Source organism: Sceloporus undulatus, chromosome 1, assembly GCF_019175285.1.
Source record: "Sceloporus undulatus isolate JIND9_A2432 ecotype Alabama chromosome 1, SceUnd_v1.1, whole genome shotgun sequence".
Classification (NCBI taxonomy): domain Eukaryota; kingdom Metazoa; phylum Chordata; class Lepidosauria; order Squamata; family Phrynosomatidae; genus Sceloporus; species Sceloporus undulatus.
In genome coordinates this window covers 276,067,791-276,090,929 of record NC_056522.1, presented here as the reverse complement: position 1 = coordinate 276,090,929, position 23,139 = coordinate 276,067,791, and the positions used below count along the sequence as shown (strand labels likewise).

The window sequence follows — 23,139 nt, the reverse complement described above, 5'->3', positions numbered from 1 at the left end:
GTCTAGATGTACCCATAAGCTGTAAACTTGAGTTTCAGGGGTAGTAAAACAGGTTGCAAAACACTGTAATGGCTGTGACCCACATCAGTTCCTTCTTGACTGGAAACAATGATCCTTCTCTTAACATTCTTCTTTTTACCAAGAAACAGGAAAGGCTTGAAACTTGGAAAAATGGGGTCTTTCTACCATTGTTGGTGGACCTGTAGGTTTGCGAAAGAATATTGGAGAGGTATAAATGACCAAATAAACTTAATAATGGGGAGAGAGATTAAATTAAGTCCGGAATGTTTCTTACTAGGTATATTTCAAGATGACATAAAAGGGAAAGAAGAAAAGATATTGTATTACATGGTTGTATTGGCGAGGATCTGCTTTGCGCAGAAATGGAAATGTCAGACAAATCCAACAATCGAGGATTGGATTTATAAACTTTATGAAGGAATTGAGATGGACAGATTGGCCCAAATGTTAAGAGACGAAACTAAAGATCAGACAAAGGATGAGTGGATGGGAGTTATTAAATTTTTAGAGTCTAAATGGGGTAAAATAGCAATATGTTACATATAATGTCTATGTAAGTTTAATGTTTAATTAGAGATAGTGGTATAAGGAGGTTTGGTGCTTTAATTGCTTTTGGTGTTAGTAAGTTGCAGAAAAGGGTTAGTGGATCTAAGGTATAATCTATTTATGTTTTAAGAAAGGCAATGTTAACCACTAATTGGACAAATACTGGTGAAAGGAAGTTAGGTGTGTGTGTATGTATGTATGTAAGAGTGAAAACGGAGATAACAGGAAGATTAAAACAAGAACAGGAGGAAAGAAGAAGAGGAAGTATGATATAGTAATTATAAAAGGGAAGAAGTGAGTGAAGAAGGTAAGTGTAGGTAGAATTACGAAATGAGTTAGTAAAGGAAGAGTAGGAGAAAAGTAATATAGGGGAAGCAAGACATAGGGATTTGAAGGAGAGAGAGCTGGAAAGGATTGGTAGTGGAGAGCTAAAGGTTTAGGTAGGTATAAGATTAGAAAGGATCTTCTCTCCTGTGATAACAGCAGGAATGTTAAGTTGAATATGGTTAGGTTTGATTGAAGGGTTTCTGTTGTATATATATATTCTTCCTTTTTAATGTTTGATTTACTAGTTTAAAATGTATTAATGTATGTTTATTTTGTTTATAAGAAGCTTGTGTTTTTGTATTGTATTGTCCTTTTGCAACACTTTAACTGTCATGGTTCAGTGCTATGGAATTCTGGGGTTTGCAGTTTGTTGTGCCACCAGAGAATTTTAAATAGCTCACAAAATTACAAATCCTAGGATTCTATGGCATAGTATTGACCCATGACAGTTAAACTGCAGTGTTGTCAAACTACATTATTTCTCTAGTGCAGATGCAGCCTAAGAAACAGACTGGATTATTCATCTCACTGACCTGGAAGCCACCAGCCATCCTGATGAGCTATGTGCTGTTAGTGAAAATGGACTCTCTTGTACTATGTTATTGTGTTGCCAACCCCATATCAAGAGGACTCTGTCTGCTACATTTATGCATCATAAGATGTTTTAATTTTGATGCTCTTCCAGATCTAACTCTGATGCTTAACCCTGGCATACACCTCCAGTGTTTGCACTCCATTTAAGAAGTCCAGCATTGTGAATCCTGATCCATAAATATATGAAATGGCAACTGTGTGCTTTGGACAATTTTCTAACACACTAGAGAAACCCTTTCATTTTAACTTCTGAGTTGTAATCACAGCATTTAAATTGATCACTTAATCAAGTTTCAAACTGTATAAAATGGTGGATCCCATTCTGAAGAAAAGTGAGATATAAATATAATTGATGGATTGATTGAGTGATGTATAGTAATACACTGAGGCTGTTACATAAAAATATTAGGCTTAATTCTCCTCCCAGCTTCATTTGAGAAAGCAATAGTTCAAGAATAGGTAGGAATCTTAATATAGTCCCATCCCAAGCATATTTATTCACAAGAATCAATTGATGATCATGATAATACATATTTCCAGGTAAGGATTGCAACTCTAAATTCCCTTTACCTTTCATAGAATTTATTTTCTCTTTTTAATGGAAAAAACAAACCCAGAGCTATTTTGAAAGCAGGGTGAAAAGTTAGTCATGGCTTTTGACTTCAGTGGGAACTAACTCATGTGGATGTATTGGGTCCAGAATGTTTTGGTACAACTCCCCAACTTAAAAGCAAAACTTTTAAGTGAAGAATCTACTCTATGATTAGATCCAGCCCATTATTTTGTTAATAAAATAATTACTTGTTTGTACTTATTTTTTGTATAAAAGGGTTGATAATTTGGCTACATATGAAGGGTTTTATTTTTTTCCAATTTTTAAAAACAGATTTTATTGAATATATAATAAAATACATATAAACAAAACACATGAAATACATAAAACATAAAACCCAGTAAAATAGACACCTAAAAAAACCTGCTATTCTTAAAATAAATATTAAACTGTTCTAAGATTCTCACAAGAAAATACTAACAGTTGAATTCCTGACTTCTTACCTATAGCATTATTATTATTATTATTATTATTATTATATCCTGCCTTTCTCCCAACATAGGGACTCAAATAAATTCGCTTCCTCAAAAAAAATTAATTAGATACATACTTTTACTACATTTCTAATGAGGAAATAAAACTAATTTTCAAAACTTAGCAATATCATCACACCTTTTTATGCAGGGCCTGATACTGAGTAAGATTCAGATTCAGTATCTAGTTAAGGGCAATAATTATCTATTCTGTCCCACAGTTGTTTCCTCCATGTTCTCAAGGAGTGGACTTTTTCCTGCCCAGCTACTTGGGATTTTCCACATCCCCATTACCTGGAAATATGAGGCCTTCTGCAAACAAAGCATGCAATATATCACTGAGATATGGTACACTTCCCATGTAGATACTTGGGCAGATGATGGCATTTGATCTTCAAGAACTCATAGGAGGGCCTATACCGTTTTTGAGTGTCATGCTGTGAAAGCAGCCAGTGGCTGTGGAGACAGATAACAAAACTGGCAAACCATCTACATTGACATAAAAACTATCTCCAGAGACCAAGGAGCTGATGTGGAACCAACTGATGGAGAGGTAGACCTGTTTTCACTGGCTTGGTGAAAGAAAGGCTAAGAGAAGCTATTCACATCAGGTTTCTTTTTGCCAAAAACTACTTCAATGTTGAGATTCCAATTAAGATTCTTAGCATTTTAGCAATGAGCAGGTTGCACTTTTCTCAGATGGAAATTTTGGGCCAGTTTCCCATGAAACTTGTTTACCTGAAATCAACATTTGGAGAGACTGATGTGCTGAGGATGCTTCAGTGTAGGTCCAGATTACAATTTAACCATGCCTTGGAAAAAACATCAGATAGTTGTATGAAAACAAGATAAAATAAACTGACTGATTTTCAAAGCCTGTTTGTATTCAGCACTAAATCACTGGACAAGGAGTTTAGATGCTTTACAATCACTGATATGACCATAAGTGGCACTGCCAAAGCCAGAACACTGGGGAGAGACACTGGAGCCCAGGTACAACCTTTTCCCCCGGGGTTACTACTTCTGTTTTCTCACCTGCCTGTCTTCAGTCTCTAGCAGCTCTTTTTCTATTCTCCACCCCCATACCTTCAGTTCTAAATGTCAGGGATGATGGGAGTTGTAGCTCTTCACCTCTGGCTCGAACTCACCACCTTGTTACGCACCGGCGCTGACCAGTTTGGGCCAGTGGATAAAGCTTTGCTCTAAAGCAGTAGAGTTACAGAGAATAGGCTGAAGACCCTGACAAACTCTCCAAGCCTTCTCACTCTTGCTTCCACAGAAGTCTTCACACTTCTTCAGGATCCAGCTGGCTCTTGTAGCTTCACCCAAGACACCAGACAACTCAGTAGTCTTATATAAAAGATCTACTTTATTCTACTATATACAGCTCCAAAACTATCCAATACTCCTCCACAACTACTACCCACAAAATACATTGGGATTCATAGCCATTATTATAGTCATTGCAAAATACCACCCACTGTTGTCTGTTTCCACCCAGTGGGCGTGTACAACCATTTTCATTGGCTCTCTTGGTTCATCCCATAATTAATGATTTCATCATTTCACCTTGTCCACTTTAACAATTCTCAGGTGTGTTCAATTATCCACTTTGCATTTCTATCCTTGGCATTTAGGACTTGTTAACTACATTACCTTTTACACCTGTGTAGCTTCTAATTGCTTTTGCTGAGTCACCCTGACTCTCACATACATGTTTTATTTCATTCACTGTATATCCCATGTTGCTTTTTCCTTAACACTAAAAGCCTGTCAGAATAAAAAGTTTACACCTGCCAACTGAAGGACAGGAAGGAAAGAGCCATTCTAACTTCCCCAGGGAAAGGGCGTTCCAGGACCTAAGGGCAGCCATTGAGAAGCCATATTTGTGAAGATTATAAGAGTGGGAGAAAAGCCTTTCCTGAGGAACTCAGGGTCTGGGCAAAAGCTGTATCCACACTGCAGAAATAATCTGGTTTGACACAGCTCCTCTCTGGGGGCGCCACAAACTACAATTCCCTGAATTCCATAGCATTGAGCCAGGCTGGTTAAAGCAGTGTCAGACCGGATTATTTCTGCAGTGTGGATGCCACTATAGTCTTTCATATAAACTTGACCAAAGCTATATTGGGTGTTGTAGCTCCCAACCAGCACTTTGAATTGGGTCTGGAAACAGACCAGCAGCCAATGAAGCTATTGGAGCAGGGGAGTTGCATGATCCTTGTAACCAGCCCCAGTTAACACTCTGTGTTTTACTTTTTGGGGAGTAGCTCAAACTTCTATAGCTTAAACTTCAGTCATGCCCAGCATAGTCTCTGTGACCTCAATGTTTTGCCATGTGAACCCAGAGGGACATCAGCATGCTAGATGGAACTGCAGGTTCATTCCTCAGTGTGTTCAAACTCTTCTAAAATTTAGAAAAGAAAAGGAGATAAAATATGTGCTGATTTTTTGAAAGAAAGTGAGGAGAGAATGGGTGAGGGGCAAGCAAACACCGGGATGGATGAGGAAAGAGATAGAGGTATGTGCTGGGTGAGAAGGATAGAAAGAAAACCAGTGTCCAAGGTAAGTAAAAGGCAGAAGGAGGGAAGAAGAAGAGTAAAAGACATGCTGTGCCAGGTGCATCTAGCACACCAGGGGAAATAAAACCAAAGTATGTGTGGAAAGTCCTAAGAGCATTTTGAATTGAGTTCCTTCAACCCTCACAATAGGAGCCTAGTTCAGTGCTTGAGATCGGTACTACTTCGGAGCAAAACCAGTGTCTTAAAAAATAAGAATATGCAATAGCAGTCACTTTATTTCCTGGGCTAAGGAAATTTAACCATGTCTTGGAAAAACATCAGATAGTTGTATAAAATTGCATTTTTTGTGCAACACCTGCAGTTTCACACATCTTCAGTGTACAGTCACCCCTCTGTTTTCACGGTCTTGAATATTGGTGATTTTTCATTTTTGCAGGGGGGCGGAACGGATCCCCCATGAAAACAGAGGGGCAACTATATAGTCTAGAAAGAGAGATCGTGTCTGGCAGGGTGATATACACACCCAGTCCTCCCCTAATCATACTCTGCTTATTTTTTTTCCAGATAACAAAGTAAATATGTAAAGAACTGATGAAAGGATCACAAATGAGAAAGTGGAGAGTCCACTAGAGAGTCCTGTAAAGATGTTCTGCTGACACTCTTAATTTGCAATGAAAAGATGAGATTGTTTAGGACTGAAATATCACGAGCCCCTTTGTGTGCATATGGAATGGATTTCTTCATTAGACAGTAAATTAGCTAGAGACTCATACCGTGAGCAAAGGGCCCTGGCTTACTCTCCATACAGCTTCCAGCCCTATTCCCACACATAAACACACTAGCTGGTCAGCGAAACGGGGGATTGTGCAAGTTCTCTTTATTGGTGCAATACAGTATTTGATACTGCTAATTACACTTCATTAGTCCTTTTGCCATTTAATTAAAGTGGCTTCTAATGACTGTGCTTCCTTGGCAGGCTCTTTGGAACCACTGGGAATTGTGCTGCCTGCAGTAAGCTGATCCCTGCCTTTGAGATGGTGATGAGGGCCAGAGATAATGTTTACCACTTGGACTGCTTTGCCTGTCAGCTTTGCAACCAGAGGTGAGGACACAAGACTTTTACATGATTTAAGTGGGTGGGGGATATGCAAGTTGTTTCTGCCCCCATGGAACAGGGAAATCTGGTTTGCTGTTTGATCTGCCTCACCTTCTCTCAGGTCCTCAAGCTGCCACTGTTAGCAAATTATTTTAACTTGCTTATTGAACATCCAAGCTTTTCACCTACAGAACTCTGACTAAACATGCAGAATCAATGGTTGTTTGGATTCTGGAATGGATGGGGGGGCGGGGAGTGGAGGCGTGGGTGCTGTGATCTAGACCAGCAGGTGGTGTTAAGTAGCGTGGATGCAACAGAATGAACCACTTCAAAGCCAAACCTCTAGTCGGTCTGCTGAACATCCATTGAGATGAGGATCACTTGGCATAAATGCTTTCAAAATCATGGTTACCTAAATCAGGCATCTCACAGGTTCAAGGACTGGGCTGGGAGATGAGGGAAAAGAAATATGCTACTCTAAATAATCCCTTACAGAATCTTGGAAGTGTACCCATTTACTTGCCACACAGGCAGTAGAGTTCTTTGCTCACATCATAACTTTTCAGTGGAATATATAATGTATGCCTAAAATCCAGCAATAATAGGCAAAGACTGATAACTGAAGGTACAACAAGTGAGTTTCATGTGGCACCACCACACAGAGAAGTGTCTTGTAGCTTTTCATGTACCATCATTGATTGTCTGTTGCATGGAATCAATTTCAGGTTTAATTCATCAATGGAAAGCTGAATATCAAGGTGATGTTATCCTTCTTGCCCCCTCATAGAACAAGGCAGACTGCAACTGTATTTCACAAAGCATACAAATTTTTAATGTAAGAGATCTAGTGCATTAAAAAACCCTATCTAATATATCCCACTTCCAAATTAGGCACAACTTTTAAAAGGCAGCCCAAATTTATAATGCCTTTGGAGGACTGGGAAAGCTTCTAGGGATGGCATTGGGGGGAGAAATTGCATGATCACACTGAAGCTCTTAGAATATTTGGTTCTTCTTATAGGTCCCCAAGTGATTTGGAATCAGTTAGCAAGAATTTCAGACTCCCTATATTTCAACAATAGCAGCTATAAAATTACTCTGCCCATACACTAAATTATTCTACTGAAATTAAGAAAGCTTTGGGTTTGCAGGACTGAATTTTGCTGTGGAAAGCCTATGAGCACTATTAGGTTTTGATGCACTACTGAAAACCAATTTGTGGGTGCTGAATTCTTTAGTTCATGGTTTATGTCTTTTGTGTCTGACGCCAGCTGATAGATCTTGGGGTTCTCATTAAAAAATTGAAAGTAGAAGATTCAAGCCTGAAGTTAGTTCACCCCTGACATAGGTGATATACACAAGATGGTGTTCAGCCTTTTCTAAACTATATAGAACCATCAGTTTCACTAGCAATCCAACATCTGAAACAAGCCTGAGTGTTCACAAAATTCTGAAATCTCTGTGTTGTTTAGAGACTATTTTTGAATCTATCAAAAGGAGAAAAACATGGTTTTGTGAGCAAACAACTTTCAGAATCATGCTACCATGTAGATGACCCTTGGGATCTCCTCCAGTTTTACATTTCTATTATTCTTGTTTAAAAGAAAGAGGAAAGTGTTGGTGCCACTGATATTCATGTGATTTGCATGAATCTATTTATGTCAAGAATTGAGAATGAAATTAAGGCTGCAATCTTACACCAGTTTCCTGGGAGTAAGTCCCAAAAAGTTCAATGGGATTTGTTTCTGAACAAACATATATAATAGTATTTTGTGGGTTTCTGGGGTATGTAGCCATGTTCTGGAACAGTTTATTCCTGAAGTTTCACAAGCATCTGTGGCTGGCATCTCTGAAGTATAGGTCCAGATTACAATTCAACCATGAGGAAAAACATCAGATAGTTGTATAAAATTGAGAGGAAGTAAACTGACTGATTTTCAAGGCCTGTCTCCATTCAGCACCAAGTTACTGAACAAGGAGTTTAGATGCTTTACAATCACTGATATGACCATAAGTGGCACTGCCAAAGCCAGAACACTGGGGAGAAACACTGGAGCCCAGGTACAACCCTTTCCCCCAGGGTTACTACTTCTGTTTTCTCACCTGCCTGTCCTTAGTCTCTTATACCAGCAGCAGCTCTTTTTCCATTCTCCACCTCCACACCTTCAGTTCTAAAAGTCTGTCAGAATAAAAAAATTTCACCTGTCAGCTGAAGGACAGGAAGGAAAGAGCCATTCTAATTTCTCCAGGGAAAGGGGGTTCCAGGACCTAAGGGCAGCCGCTGAGAAACCATACGTGTGAAGGTAATGAGACGGAGGGGCTCGACAGACGGGCGGCTAAAAGCCACCCATCATTGTCCTTGGTAGCATCGACACACTCCCTAAAAGAAGCCGCTCTAGGGGTGTCCGCGGAGTGTCGTTTGGGTGTTCTGACACCCATGCATCATCATCGCATGCCCCGTATGTACGGGCATGCACCAAGGTGGTACATGGGCTCCAGTAGTAGGGCTTGCACCATGTAAATGCTGAGCCCTACTTTCAGCCCAGGCCAGCACAAAGCACCCGTCTGTATTGGCCCTGAGAGAAGAGCCTTTCCTGAGTAACTCAGGATCTGGGCAGAAGCTGATCCACACTGCAGAAATAATCCAGTTTGACACCCCTCTGCTCTGGTGCCACCACAAACTACAATTCCCTGAATTCCATAGCATTGAGCCAGCCCAGTTAAAGCAGTGTCAAACCGGATTATTTCTGCAGTGTGGATGCCACCATAATCTTTCATATAAACTTGACCAAAGCCATATTGGGTGTTTTAGCTCACACCTAGCATTTTAAATTGGGTCTGGAAACAGACCAGCAGCCAGTGAAGCTATTAGAACAGGAGTTTTGCACGATCCCTGTAACCAGCCTCAGTTAACATTCTGTGTTTTACATTTTTGGAGTAGCTCAGACTTCTATGGCTTAAACTTCAGTCATGCCCAGCATAGCCTCTGTGACCTCTATATTTTGCCATGTGGACACTCTCTAAAGATGCCAGCCACAGATGCTGGTGAAATGTCAGGAATAAACTCTTCCAGAACACAGCCACATAGCCTGAAAAACCCACAAAAAACTATGGATACTGGTAGTGATAGCCTTCAGCTTCTCATTAGACATATATAAGCCTGCAGTGGGTGGATTCTGGTATTACACAATATATGGAGAAAGGGAAATACAGCGATGGAGGCTTCCTATCTGTTTCTTCATTACTTCAGCATCTTTCCTCTGCAGACAGAAATGTAAGCACTATCAGTGTAGAGAGTTTATACATGTCATTTTGGCTTCCAAAACATTTATATACAGATCTCATCACAGAGGACGATTTATACTTGAATTTCAAACATTTTGAGGAAGCACAAAGAGCGGGAAGTTATGTATTTCTTTTCCCCACAGATGGTAAAAGCCATTTAGTTGGACTTTTATTATATGATCACTTTTGCACAACCGAATGGCAATTAGCCCACATGCTTTATTTCATCCCAGACAAACTTTAAATATTGCAAATGAGTCAAGTGTTCACATTGAGCACAAACTGTGATTGGGTATACTACTCCTTATCTACATCAATAAGGTTTGGCATAAGGGAAACCAATCCATTTGTGCCCGGCCCACTTCAGTAAATGGCCCAGTCTGTCAAAGGGGTCACTGTGCCATTTCTGTGAAGTGGGACTGTAATAAATAAATAATAAAACTTTTATTTCTATGCCGCTTTTTGTAACAACAATCAAAGTGGCTAACAATATTAAAAGAATACACCATATATACAAAATATCCCCCCCCCACTTAAAAAAGAATTAAACAATTTAAGGTTAAAATTACATAAACAATTAAAACAATAGCAGTAGGCAGAGTCATCAGATATACGTGGGGGTCGCTACATTGCCTAGTATTTTATTCTGGGAAGGCCTGCTGGAAGCTATCTAGATTGGTGATTTGACGGATCTCATCCAGCAGGCCATTGCATAGTCTGGGTGCGATTGCAGAAAAAGCCCTCTGGGAAGTCGCAGTCAATCTGGTCTTTATAGGCTGCAGTAAGTTCCTCCCAGAGGACCTGAGAGCACAGGGTGGATTGTATGGAGGTAGGCGATCCTTTAAATAAGTTGGGCCCAATCCATGTAGGGCTTTAATGGTGATAACCAACACTTTGTACTGTGCCCGAAAACTAATAGGTAGCCAGTGGTGTGACTTTAATATTGGTGTTATATGATCACTCCTAGATGATCCAGTGATCAACCTGGCCACCATATTCTGTACCAGTTGCAGTTTCTGAACTAGGCACAAGGGTTGTCCCCTGTAAAGGGCATTACAAAAAGCATGTCTTGAGGTTACCAGTGCATGTACTACAGTTTCAAGGTCCCCCATTTCCAGGAAAGGGTGCAGCTGGAGTATCAGCTGAAGCTGATAACAGACATTCTTGATCGGCGCATTCACCTGATTTCTCATGTGAAGCGATGGATCAAGAAGTATCCCCAGACTGTGAACACAGTCCTTTGAGAAGAGTGAGAACCCCTCTAGGACAGGAGATTGCAACCCAATACCTGTAGGGGACCCTACTGTAAGTACCTCCGTTTTGTCCGGATTCAGTTTCAGCTTGTTTTCCCTCATCCAGTCCATTACTGCCTCAAGACACTGATTGAGGGGAGAAATGCCATCTGTTGTTGTCACTGATGACCAAGACATGGAGAAATATATTTGGGTGACATCAGCATACTGATAACAACCCGCTCCATGTCTGCAAATGATTTCTCTCAGCGGCTTCATATAAATGTTGAATAGCATCGGGTACAGGATGGCACCTTGAGGGACGCCACAATTAAGCTCTATTTTGGAGGAGCAACTGTCCCCAAGCATCACCCTCTGGAACCTGCCTGAGATGAAGGAATGGAACCACTGCAACTCAGTGCCTCCAGTTCCTAAGTATCTCAAGCATTCCAAGGGCATGTCATGATCTATTGTGTCAAATGCTGCTGAGAGGTCTAGAAGCACCAACAGCATCACGCTCCCTCTGTCAATGCCTAGACGAAGGTCATCAGTTAAGGCGACCATGGCAGTCTCCACCCGATATCCTGTCCTGAAGCCAGTTTGAAATGGTGTACTGTTAGCCCCACTCTCTGGAAGGCCACATGTTAGTATAGAAGACTGTATTGTCCAATAAATGCTTGCTCTTAGGCTTCCACACCACATGTAAGCCTATGCTGCTGTATACATCTGCCAGTGGTTTCTTTCTTGTGGTCCTTCAGATGTTTTAGATTTCAGTTTCCAGAATTCCTTATTGTTGGCCAACCTAGCCTTTGACCATACAGATACCTGGGTAACAATATGTCAGTAACCAAGGTAGTGGCACTTGATGCTCCATGTCAGTAGGTGAGATAATCCAGGTTTTAGTTCAAAGTTTAAAGGAGTTATCCATTTGGGAGATAGACATAAGCACCTTGGATAGCTCCTTCAGTGGGGACTAAAACCCACAGCCGATTCACCACCCCACAAACATGGACATTACCAACTGCCATTGACCAGCACAACTGATTTCCATTCATATGAGTGCCTGAACTGTCAACCTGATGGGCAAAGTGCAGTTAAAGGAGTGATTACAGCCAAGTGCATTAACTACAAAGAGCATTGTGATGATAAATATTCTGTTCAGTTTGTTCACACCCTCTATAAATATCCAACAAGGGTGGCCATATTTGCTTACAGTGGCCATACAGTCTCCGTTATATGCAATCCTAGTATGTATTGGTGGGGGGTTTCCCCTACTCACTCATTCCTGGCGAATAATTTAGCTGTTTAGTGAAATCATGGTCATTTCCCCTTGGCTGAAAATAGATCAGAAGTAATAGTATGGTAAAGAACAAGCTGTCATTTTGGGTGGCTTTTATTGAAGCTACTGTATTAAACACAAAACTGGCATTATTTGTTTAGAGTAGACTGACTTTCTGTTTAAAAGAAGCAGGCACAATAAATCAAGCTGTCCAGTTTGATCAGCTATTCCGCTGAGGTTATAGTGACATCTAGTGGGTTCTGACAGATTATCCTCATAATTGTGACTACCTTTGTTGTAAAAATTCAGTAGAGCATTACAAGTTGCCCTTACTTCAAAAGGGTTAATGATGTCTTTTCCAAATATAGATGCAGTGTTTGGAGGTGTTATAATGGTAAAGAGGAATGGAGTCTCCTCTATCCTCCTGCCATTGGGTCCTGTGAGACTTTTTTTTTGGTCCATGCTGGCATTTCAAAGGTGGCCACAAAATGTCTAACTAAAAATAAAGACTGAGCTGGGACACAAAGAGACTCTATGAAATGGGCCTAACCCCACTTCTATAATTTTAGACAGAGGCTTACATTCTTGTGTTTATTTTAAAATTTTGCAGTCTTCCCATCATCTAAAGACAACATACATGGACTTCTTCAGTTTTATTGTCACGGCAATCTTACGATGTCATTGAGGCTTAAGAATTATTTTCTCAGTCTTTGCACAGGTTTAGCACATGTTTGAACACCTCTTTCTGATGTACAAATATAACATACTGGCCACTATTCCTCTTAGTTTTTCAATATCTCTAATGTCTGGACAGACAAAGGTCAGATCTACATGCTGAACATGTTTCCAGAAGCTGGGAAGAACATAAATAGATAAATATAGACAAACACATATAGGTCAGGGATGGGGATAGAGTGGTCCACAGACTTCATGTGGCTTCTATGACTTATTTATAGACTCCAAAGATGCTGCCCCTCTATTTTTTTAACTGTAATTTTTCAGCCTCAAATACCCAAACTGCCACAAATATGTGGCAGTTTTGGTCTCTTCCCAAGACAAGCTCAAACTATCCCATATGGGACTAGGGAAGGGAAGAAATGACTGGTTTTCAACTGAAAACTGAAACCAGAAAGGGTATGCTATCACACATGCCAAGAGTGACAATTCTGTTGTGGTGAGAGGTACTGGGGGGAAATGACCCCACCATATAGTGACCTACTCCTGATACAGATGATACAGTGAGAAACACAGTGGATAGATAGATAGATAGATAGATAGATAGATAGATAGATAGATAGATAGATAGGCTTTTTGTAATATTTAACATTTATAAAATATCTAATATAAAATCAGTTACTGCCCTATTTAAAGTGTTAATCATGGCTTTGAAATATCTTTTTTCCCCTTCCTTTCCCTCCTTCTTCTTAAAATATCATAAAGTGTGTTATGGAATTGATTCCTTGCTTGTTTCCCAAAATGTGCCACATAGATATGTGATGAAAAGTTAAACTCATTTTTATACTTGTGTATTCTGTTAACATGCTGTTAAAAGAAAAAGAAGCCACCACAAACTCAAAACTACTTCAGCACTCTATTTCCATTAATTATCTTCTGCAGTGCACTGTTAGTGTTACTGTCAGAGTTAACTGTTACTTCTAAAATATTTCCTGGCAATAACTCTGTTGCAATTTGTTAGCAAAGAGCCTAGTTTCTTTTTTGTTGTTGTTTCCTTATTCTCTTTTTTCTTATAAATGCTGAAGCTAATCGCAAGAATTGTAGAAAGTACATGAAAGAATCTTGAAAGCAATTTACCTGCTGCTTTTTTTTTTTTTTTTAAGGTGGTTTCTTATATCTCAAGTGTTGGTGAGTGGAGCTCCACTCATGAGATATTCCTATGGTTTGGATGGGGAGAAGAGGTGGGGGGAAAGTTGTTCCCCTTTTAGCCCACTCCCTTCCATTGTCTCTCAGAAATGTGTTTCACAGGTTAAGGAGCCCTCTATAATGAAGAATGGGGAACAAGGTGCTAGAAGAAGAATGAGAATTAATGGAAACTATCTCCCTGCTTTGCACTATCAGCAGTCTACACAATCAAAACCCCGCTTGCAAATGAAAAAGATACCTTCCACATACAGAAGAGGGACTTAGGCCCAGTACAGATGGGCAAAAAGTGGCATCCTGTGGATGGGGTGAGCGTCCCTGTGCTCAAAGCCCTCACCGCACTGCCCAGGCGCCAAATGGCACTGTGCCAAAGCGGTGAGATCAAGCCGCACAGCAGTGGCTATAGCACCCCTACATGGGTACAAAAAGGAGCCATAAAAACTGGTTCCTTTTTGTGCTCTGCAGAGGCCAGATTGGTGCAGTGGCATGCTTTTGCCATGACACCAATCCGGGGCAGAAAGGAGCGGCATCTCACCGCCTCTTCCATCTCTACAGCCCCTTAGATTACAAGGCCCTGCATTGAAATTGAAATCTAGGTTAAATTACAGCATCTGTGATTCGATAGTTTAATTCTAGTTTGTGCCTGTTACTTTTTAAAAGTTCTCTGACCATTGTCTGGGTAAATTACATTATAAAATGTCTCACACAATACTGAAGGAACTTTATTTATGTGTCATGTACATTGCCTCTCTAGTGCTGATTATTTTTTATACACAATTATTTTTAGAATGGCTTTCTGATAATTGGAAGACAGCTTTACATCCATGCATAGGAAGCTGCCCTATATCAAGGTCACTTTCACGCTAGACATTTATGGGGTTTGTAATTTTGTTGTTGTGTTTCCTCAAGTAATTTCTGACTTATGATGACCTTAAGGTCATGGGGCTATCATGGGATTTTATTGGTAAGATTTGTTAGGAGGATGTTTACCATTGCCTTTCTCTGAAGTTGCGAGTATTTGGCTTGCCCAAGGTCACTCAGCGGGTTTCATGGCCAAGCTGGGAATCAAACTCTGGTCCCCAGAGTTGTAGACCAACATTCAAACCACTACACCACAGAGTCTCAGCCAGAGGCCTCAGACCAAACTACAAACACCAGGATTCCATAGGATGCAGTCATGGCAGTCCACGAAGAATCATTAAGTGCTGTAATGGTGCAGTGTGAAAGGGCTCTAAGTCAGAGTCTTGGTTCATCTAACCAAAGCAGTAGATCTTCAGGGACTCAAGTAAGATATTTTCACTTGCTACTCAAACATTTAACTGGAAGTGTCAGGATTGGGCTGAGGAGCAGCACAGGTGCTCTTACCTGTGTTTTTTTCGCTAAAGCAGAGCCTTTAAGTAATGAGCCATAAGTAATATATTCATTGACCTTTAACTAGTTACTTTTGAAAGGTGACAAGGATGTTATGATGTTAAATTTCAGTAGTAATATAGTGAATAAAAATAACATCATCACACTATTGTAACAGGTAGTAATTTTAATTATTCTCAAATGCTACTTTTTAGAGACCAAACTTACCTTACATTTTAAAAGAATTTTTATCAAGTTTGATATCAATGTCTTATTCAATCCCAGGTCTTTTTGTCCCCTCTTAAAAAAAGTAATGGAAAAGCAACACACGCTTCAACTAGTAATGCAGCAAAGTACTTTTTAACATTCTGGTAACAGCAACAGGTTAATTTTCAGTCAATATAATTGGTAAAGGGGAACAAATTACCTTTTTAAAAGTAGCTCCCCAAGTTTTTCCTTAAACTTTCTGGGGCTAAACTTCAGAAGTGGAATGTCATCATTTGGGAGGGGGTATTCTTGTACAATTAGAGAAAGCCAGTTTGCTGGATCCAGGTTTCTGTACAATGTTCCCCCAAGGCATTACATTTTTAATGAAACAATAGCAGCAACAAGGACCAAGAATCTGCCTTTGCTTAAATGTATAAGAAATACTGTGTGTGCAGATACCAATATTGCTTAACAGATTTTCATTTTATTTGCTGGCCTTTATGTGTTCAATTTTAACTTGTGCTATAACTTGTACCACACTAAGAGCCAATGTGGTGTAGTGGTTTGAGTGTTGGCCTACAACTCTGGAAACCAGGGTTTGATTCTCAGGTTAGCCATGAAATCTTGGGAAGTCACATGCTGTTGGCTTCAGGGGATGGTAAGAAATCTTGCCAAAATAAAACAATGATAGGTTTGTCTTAGGGTCACCATAAGTCAGAAACTACTTGAAGTCAACAACCACCACCAACAACAACAGTAACATATCTTAGATTCCGTGTTGGGCGCTCTTTCACACTGTACAATTATAGCACTATAATTTCACTTAAATTCCCTTGGCAACATACTATGGAATTCTGGGATTTACAGTTTCACATGGTATTATATGAGTTCTATGTCTGGGAATTCTAAATGCACCTGGAAATCCCAGGATTTCATAGAATGTTATCATGGCACTTAAAGTGGAATCATAGCACTATAACTGTGTAGTGTGAAGGGACTCTGGGATAAAGGTGGTATGTAAAATTATAATAAATTCAAAGCATGAGTACCTTCCATTGTGTAGACTCTGCATAAAGAAGCATTAGTAATTTGCATAGTATAGACATACCAAGCAAGGAAAGCAAGCCTAATCTACTTTTGTTACGTATGCCTAACTACTGAGTTCCTCTTACAATAGTGCAGGTGTTATGTGTTTGTGCCTGAAAATCTAAACTGTAAATGAGTGTTGTAAACATATTTGTAAATCTTTGTATCATACAGGTAATTTCACCAGGAAGCTATATTGGTTGTACTTTCCTATCATGGTATGTGTGTGTAAGGGGGGGGGGGGTGGAGAGTAGATTTGGTGGCTAACACAGGTTTGCTGTTTGTAATGTGTGAAACAGCCCTGAGGTGCCTATTTTGATCCCATTTTGAAACTCTAGCCTGCAAGCTTCCAAAATGTCATTCTGAAATATAAAATATTTCTTTTTAATGCTTTGCAAGGTCTTCCAAGCCTGCTACTCTAAACCTCAGCTGATTTGGCAACAGGCGGCTGTCAAGCAGTCTGCATTTGTGCCGTTGGCAAGACTTTAATCTTCATTTTGCATTACTACTCATTCAGTTTTTGCTTTTTCAGTTTGAAGCAAAAATAAGTTGCAAGTCAGCAGCACTCTGTTTTTTCCATCAGTAACAGAAACCTTTCCAGTTCAGCAAAACACTTGATTTTTAGAACAAATTTCTAAGCATAGGTTTCAACTAGAAACATTGTGGAGATATTACTAGTGTAAATTCAAAACTGTAAACCCAAATCACTTTGAAAAGTGTTCCACAATGCTCACCAAGAAAGTAGATAGAGGGTACCATGCTGAATTTCACCAGTTAATTGAATTTACTATTGAAACCATACATTTCACAGACATCAGCAAATTTAGTTATCATAAACCTGAGTATTAGAAAAATGTTAAGTCACCAAAGACATGGACTCACTTTAAATGAAATGAATGCTTCCGCAGTTTTTAACCTAGTTGAGGAAAGGCTTCATTTCCTATTATGTGCATGATTTTTGTGTTTTTGTGTTTGTTGTTTTTTGCATAGGATTGGCTAACATTGTTCACTCTTTAGAGATTTGTGATAGATACTTACTGAGGCACATGTACAGAGATCACTACATGCACTAGAGAAGCATCATGAGAATTGACTGGTTCCATCAATACCCTAAAGGCACCAGATGTCATCTGCTCTTGGAACCTAAGAAGAGTCAGCAGACATATCTCCTGCTTCTGTGATGTTTCTCTTTAGTGTGGTGCAGTGGAACTGGATCAGTGAGAAGCAGCTCCAAAAAACAAAACACTGTAGTCATATACACAGTTGGAGTAAGGGAGAAACAAGCACCTCATCCTTGAAGTTATATGATGAAACTTGCTTGTTTGTCATGCAAGAGTCTTTTAGCGTTCACCAACCTTGTTAAGCTGGTAATAAAGTGTAGCAATTTAACAGCAAAAAAAAAAAAAAAAAAAAGTATTGGTCAGAAGAAGGTGAATTTATATTATGGTACTGTTTTTAGTTAACCCATCTCAAAGGTCACATTTTTTTTCAAATTTTCTTTAAAAAAGATCCATAAACACACTGACAAATAAAATTATGGTATAACTTTCACTAGGCCAACGCAAAAGTCACAGTATTTTGCGACCATTGAGTTTGCTTAATAAAAGTCCAACCCTTAACAGAGGGTCCAAATCCAATTTTTATTCCCACCTAGAGTAAATTCACTGAATCTGTGAGATCTTGGTAAATCATTATTTATGTAAATCCAATAGATTCCTAGAATTACAGAGTTGGAAGACACCATAAGGGCTATCTGGTCCAATCCACTGTCATGCAGGAAAACACTCCTAACAGGTGGCCATCCAGTCTTTAAAAATCTCCAAAGAAAGAGATTCCATCACTCTCCAAGGCAGTTTATTCCACTGTCAAACAGCTCTTACCATCAAGAAGCTCTTCCTAATGTTCAGGTGGAATCTCTTTTCCTTTGATTGAGTGATTGTGTCTACTTTAGCTGGGAATAGCAATTGGATTTAGGCCAGAGTATCTGAGCATCTTCCTTAAGTCTGAAAATTTCAGGTGGTAATGAAATGCATTTTATTAAATTTTTAAAAAAAAGACACTCTGGGACATAAATAAGGTGCTTGACACGAAGGGAAGAAATTGCCTTGCAATGTCTGTAGCTGGTTCTATGTGCTTGGCTGAGAGGAAACACATTACCTATCTTCCAAAGTGCAAAGACTGACAACATCTCAACTCCATTCAATCATCCAACATTCATGGAGTACACTTCTTATAGAATTTAAGATATTTTGTCAGAAAAGTATAGTCCCTCTTTCCATGTATAAATACTCTGGGAGAACTTGGTAGCTAAGCAAGGTTTAATTCAGCTACTGAGCAGGGAGTGTGAAATATCTAATGACTGCTTTGGCCTTGCCCTTTAAATAATGATATTTGGGATTTATAAAAAAAGAAAACGAAGAAGAAAAACACCACTAAATGATCTTCTGATAAAATTAGTTAAATAGCACAGGACTCCATTCAAACAGAACAATTTACATTGTATATTGAAAACCTTGTGCTTTCATCAAAGGCTAACAGAGTTCCGAGGAAATTTCTATGTATTCTTCTGTCCTGCACATAAGGTAGCAAAGAATGGGCTTCATAGCCTTTAAAATTAAATAAATAGTGAGTCACCTCAGGGCTATGGACATATAGACACTGTGAAGTGGGCAATAATCTGTGGAATTTTATCTGTGGCAGCATAATTTGAATTATTTAATTTGAATTAAAAATACATGTCTAGGTAGAAGAAGAAAATAATATATTGCTGGGGCTTTTTAGTTTTTTTGTTTTTTCAATTGGCCTATGTATTTGGGTAGCATCTACAAGGCTCATTCCCACTTACATGTAAACCAGTATCCGTTTCGTCTTCGCTCCGTGTTGGTAAATTGATTCCAAAAGGTCCATCGTTCCCACTATGAAGGTGGATCTTTTCATTATCCCCTTGTAATTACTTCTTTTTTGGAACAATTGCCATCTCCACTACTTTGCCCCGCTTCAAAATGCATGTCAATCATCAGTGATGTAAGCGGCAGCCTGGGCAGCCCAGCTTGGGAAATATATATATATATATGATTGATTATGTGGTTCGATGGTTTTGCAACTACGTGCCTCACAGCTGCAAAACCAGTGAATTGCATCTTCTGTCAAGTTTTTTTAAAAAAATAAAAACGCATATAAACTGATCAGCAATTTGCTTTAAATCATAGTGGGAACGAGCCCACAGAGGTAGGAAGCAATCTTTTGTTTAACTGACTATGGGGTCATGCAGATGGGGCAAAAGCGGTAATGGGCTGGATGAAGAAAAACAAACTCAAGCTGAATCTAGACAAAATGGAGGTACTTACAGTAGGGGCCCCCAAACCAGGTATAGGGTTGCAACCTCCAGTCCTAGATGGGGTCACGCTCTCCACAAAGGACTGTGTTCACAATCTGGGGGTACTCCTAGACCTGTCACTTCACATGAGAAATCAGGTGAATGTGACAATCAGGAGTGCCTGCTATCAGCTTCGGCTGATACGCCAGCTGCGCCCTTTCCTGGAAGTAAGGGACCTAGAAACTGTTGTACATTCACTGGTAACCTCACGACTTGATTTCTGTAACGCGCTCTACATGGGGCTACCCTTGTGCCTAGTCCGGAAACTTCAACTAGTGCAAAATATGGCAGCCAGGCTGGTCGCCGGAAAAACTAGGAATGACCGAATTACATGCATCTTAAAATCTCTTCACTGGCTGCCTATTACTTTCCGGGCACAGTACAAGGTGTTGGTTATAACCTTTAAAGCCCTACATGGCTTGGGTCCAACCTATTTGAGGGATCGCCTCCTTCTATAAAATCCACCCCACACCCTCAGGTCCTCTGGGAGGAATCTATTGCAGCCTTTAAAAACCAGACTAGCTGCTACCTCCCAGAGGGCCTTCTCTGCAATTGCTCCCAAACTATGGAACGGTCTACCAGACGAGATCCATCAAATTGCCAGCTTAGACAGCTTTAAAAAAGCTGTCAAGACGGATCTCTTCCAGCAGGCCTTTCCTGAATAAAATGCCCAGCCACAGAATGACTGCCCCCCACATCATGGATTAGCCCACCGCTCTGTCCTTGTTATATTTTTATTGTGTTTTTTAATTGTGTTTTTAAAAGATATTTTAATTGTACATGTTTAATCCTGTTTTAAGGAGGGGAATTTGGGACATAATTTTGTAAATGTGGATTTTAATATGTTGTGAGCCACTTTGATTGTCTTGTAACAGAAAAGCGGGATATAAATAAAAGTTTTATTTATTATTTATTATTTTAAAGGAGCAACCAAAAGCTGCTCCCACTCTGATCGCTGCAACCGAACAGTGTGGTCTCAAGGCCAACTGCTGTCCTGTTCCCAAACAGACTGCCAGCAGAAGTGGCTTTTTGTCATTCCTTTTGTGGCCAGATTTGGGCCACCTTAGGTAACCTCAGTGAGGCTTCGGGGTGGTTTGGGGCTGTGCATCAGTTGAACGTCATGCCCCCAAAAGCACCCAGAAGGCACTTTATTTTGCTCATTTGTTTTGGGCCCAAGACAGTCTATGTTATGACCAAAGTCAAGATACTCCATTTCAACCTAAAGGAAGTTATAAATGATGTGTAATGGTCAAAAGAGGGGGTGGTCACATATGCTTCTTGCCTAAATTCAAGATGCTGGTGATAACGTTTAAAATCGTAAATGACTTGGGAGCTCTGAATCTGGCTTTTTACTTTGGGCATAACTGATTTTATCCGGGATGTGCATATGCTATGGCTGTTATTTAAAATTGTTTTAACAGGTTTTTAATTGTCTGGCCTTTAACTAAAAATATTTTTAAATGTTTTTAATATATTAAAATTATTATTATGTATCATTTTAATTGATTTGGTTGTAATTCAGCCTGAGATCCTTGGATATAGGGCAGGATGTAAATATTTTTGGAAATAAATAAATAAATAAATACTCATAATAATTTACATAAACTAAATTAAAGTTTGGAAGAGAAAAGGCCAAGAGAGAAGACATTTGTTTAAAATTTCTTTTGTTAACTAGGAAAAGGTTAGACCACAGATCTTTTGGAATGCTTTTCTTTTACTCATTTCAAACTACACATTGGTGATGCATATACATTCAGGAGCTCAAACCAAAATGATGAGGACCAGTTGTTTACTTACTCAATTTTAAAAGGGTTTATACAAAAAAAATTTTTTTACATAAAACATAAAAATACATGCATAGACAATATATATTTAAATTCATAAATTATTTGTGTGATATATGATATATATTTTATATGAAATGTTTTCTTAAAATAAATACATTTTATGTATGTGGAATATATTTCTATAAAAAACCTTTCTATTTTTCTATGAAATATTTGTGAACATAAATGAAATAACTTTCTGCCCATTTAAAATATACTATTTTGACCAAGTCAGCTGGATCAGCCTAATGAGAGGGACAGTCCTGATTTTTGTACTACATTGATTTCCTCATAACTATGACAAATAATTAGCTTATTTCATCTAAAAGAAAGCAATTGGAATCTGTTCTGGGGTGGGGAAAGAGTAACTAATGTCTATATTCTTAAATATTAATGGAAGATAAATACATTTTATAGAGAAACATGAAAATGATGTAATACCCACTCAAGAATGAGTAAAAATCAGTTTCTTGAGGTTTTTGTTCTTTTCAGATGTGCATTATAAGTCTCCTGCATAAATGATTTTTTGTTTGTTTGATTGTTTTGTAGATTTTGCGTGGGGGACAAGTTTTTCCTGAAGAACAACATGATCTTGTGTCAGATGGACTATGAGGAGGGGCAACTGAATGGAAGCTTTGAACCCCAAGTTCAATAACACACCCTGCTTTGCTGAAACACTGTGGGATGGACGTTCACCTGCACTAATAGTGACGGGCGTCTGTCAGCTTGCCTGCAATATTTTTTTAATTCTTGGTCCAAAAGGACTGAATACATTGTAGTATTTCCCACACACACAAAACACAAAGCAGTTACAATTTTAGATGTACAGTCGTGCCTGCTTAGCTGAGCACTGCATTGCCTGTATGTTTGTGAGGTTTTGGGGGGGTTTTGGGGGAGGGCTCTGTACAGTTTGTTTTTTCTGTATATAAACTGGAACATTTATTTTATGAAAAATGTAATGCAATTTTATTACAGGTGTGAATTAAAAATTATGAATGTTTCCTGGTCATCTTAAGCTGTTGTTTATTCAAGTGATGCTCATATAAAAATAAATTATGATAGGGGACTATGCAGGCATCTTGTGTCTCCATAGTAGCCTGTGAATCAGAAATAAACAAAGGATGAAGAATCATAGAATCTTAGAGTTGGAAGGGTCCACAGCGGCCATCTCTTCCAGCCTGTTTCCATACAATGATAGACAACTAAAGCATTTATGAAAGATACCCATTCAACCTTTTTTTTAAAGACCTGCAAAGAAGGATGGTCCAAAAAAGGTCTGCTCCACCGTCAGATAGGCCTTACTCTCAAGTTCTCCGTAACTGTTATTGTTGTGTGCCTTCAAATCATTTCCAACTTATGACAGCCCTCAGGCAAGGTCACCCAGCAGGGAATCAAACCCTGGTTTCCAGAGTTGTAGTTGAGTGCTCA

The 23,139-nt window shown here is 39.2% G+C and overlaps 1 protein-coding gene across 2 annotated transcripts in view; it reads left to right on the top strand.

Moving 5' to 3' along the window:
• Positions 1-22,674, top strand: part of LMO1 (LIM domain only 1) — a 132,035-nt gene extending 109,361 nt beyond the window's left edge. Inside the window, exons 3-4 of one of the 2 annotated variants that reach the window (XM_042480507.1) lie at positions 6,073-6,198; positions 22,261-22,674. In XM_042480507.1, the coding sequence (XP_042336441.1) occupies positions 6,073-6,198; positions 22,261-22,366 (232 nt within the window). In that variant the 3' untranslated portion in view covers positions 22,367-22,674. The remainder of the gene's footprint in view (positions 1-6,072; positions 6,199-22,260) is intronic. The other variant, XM_042479664.1, reaches the window with a different exon arrangement.
• The last annotated feature ends 465 nt before the right edge of the window (positions 22,675-23,139 follow it).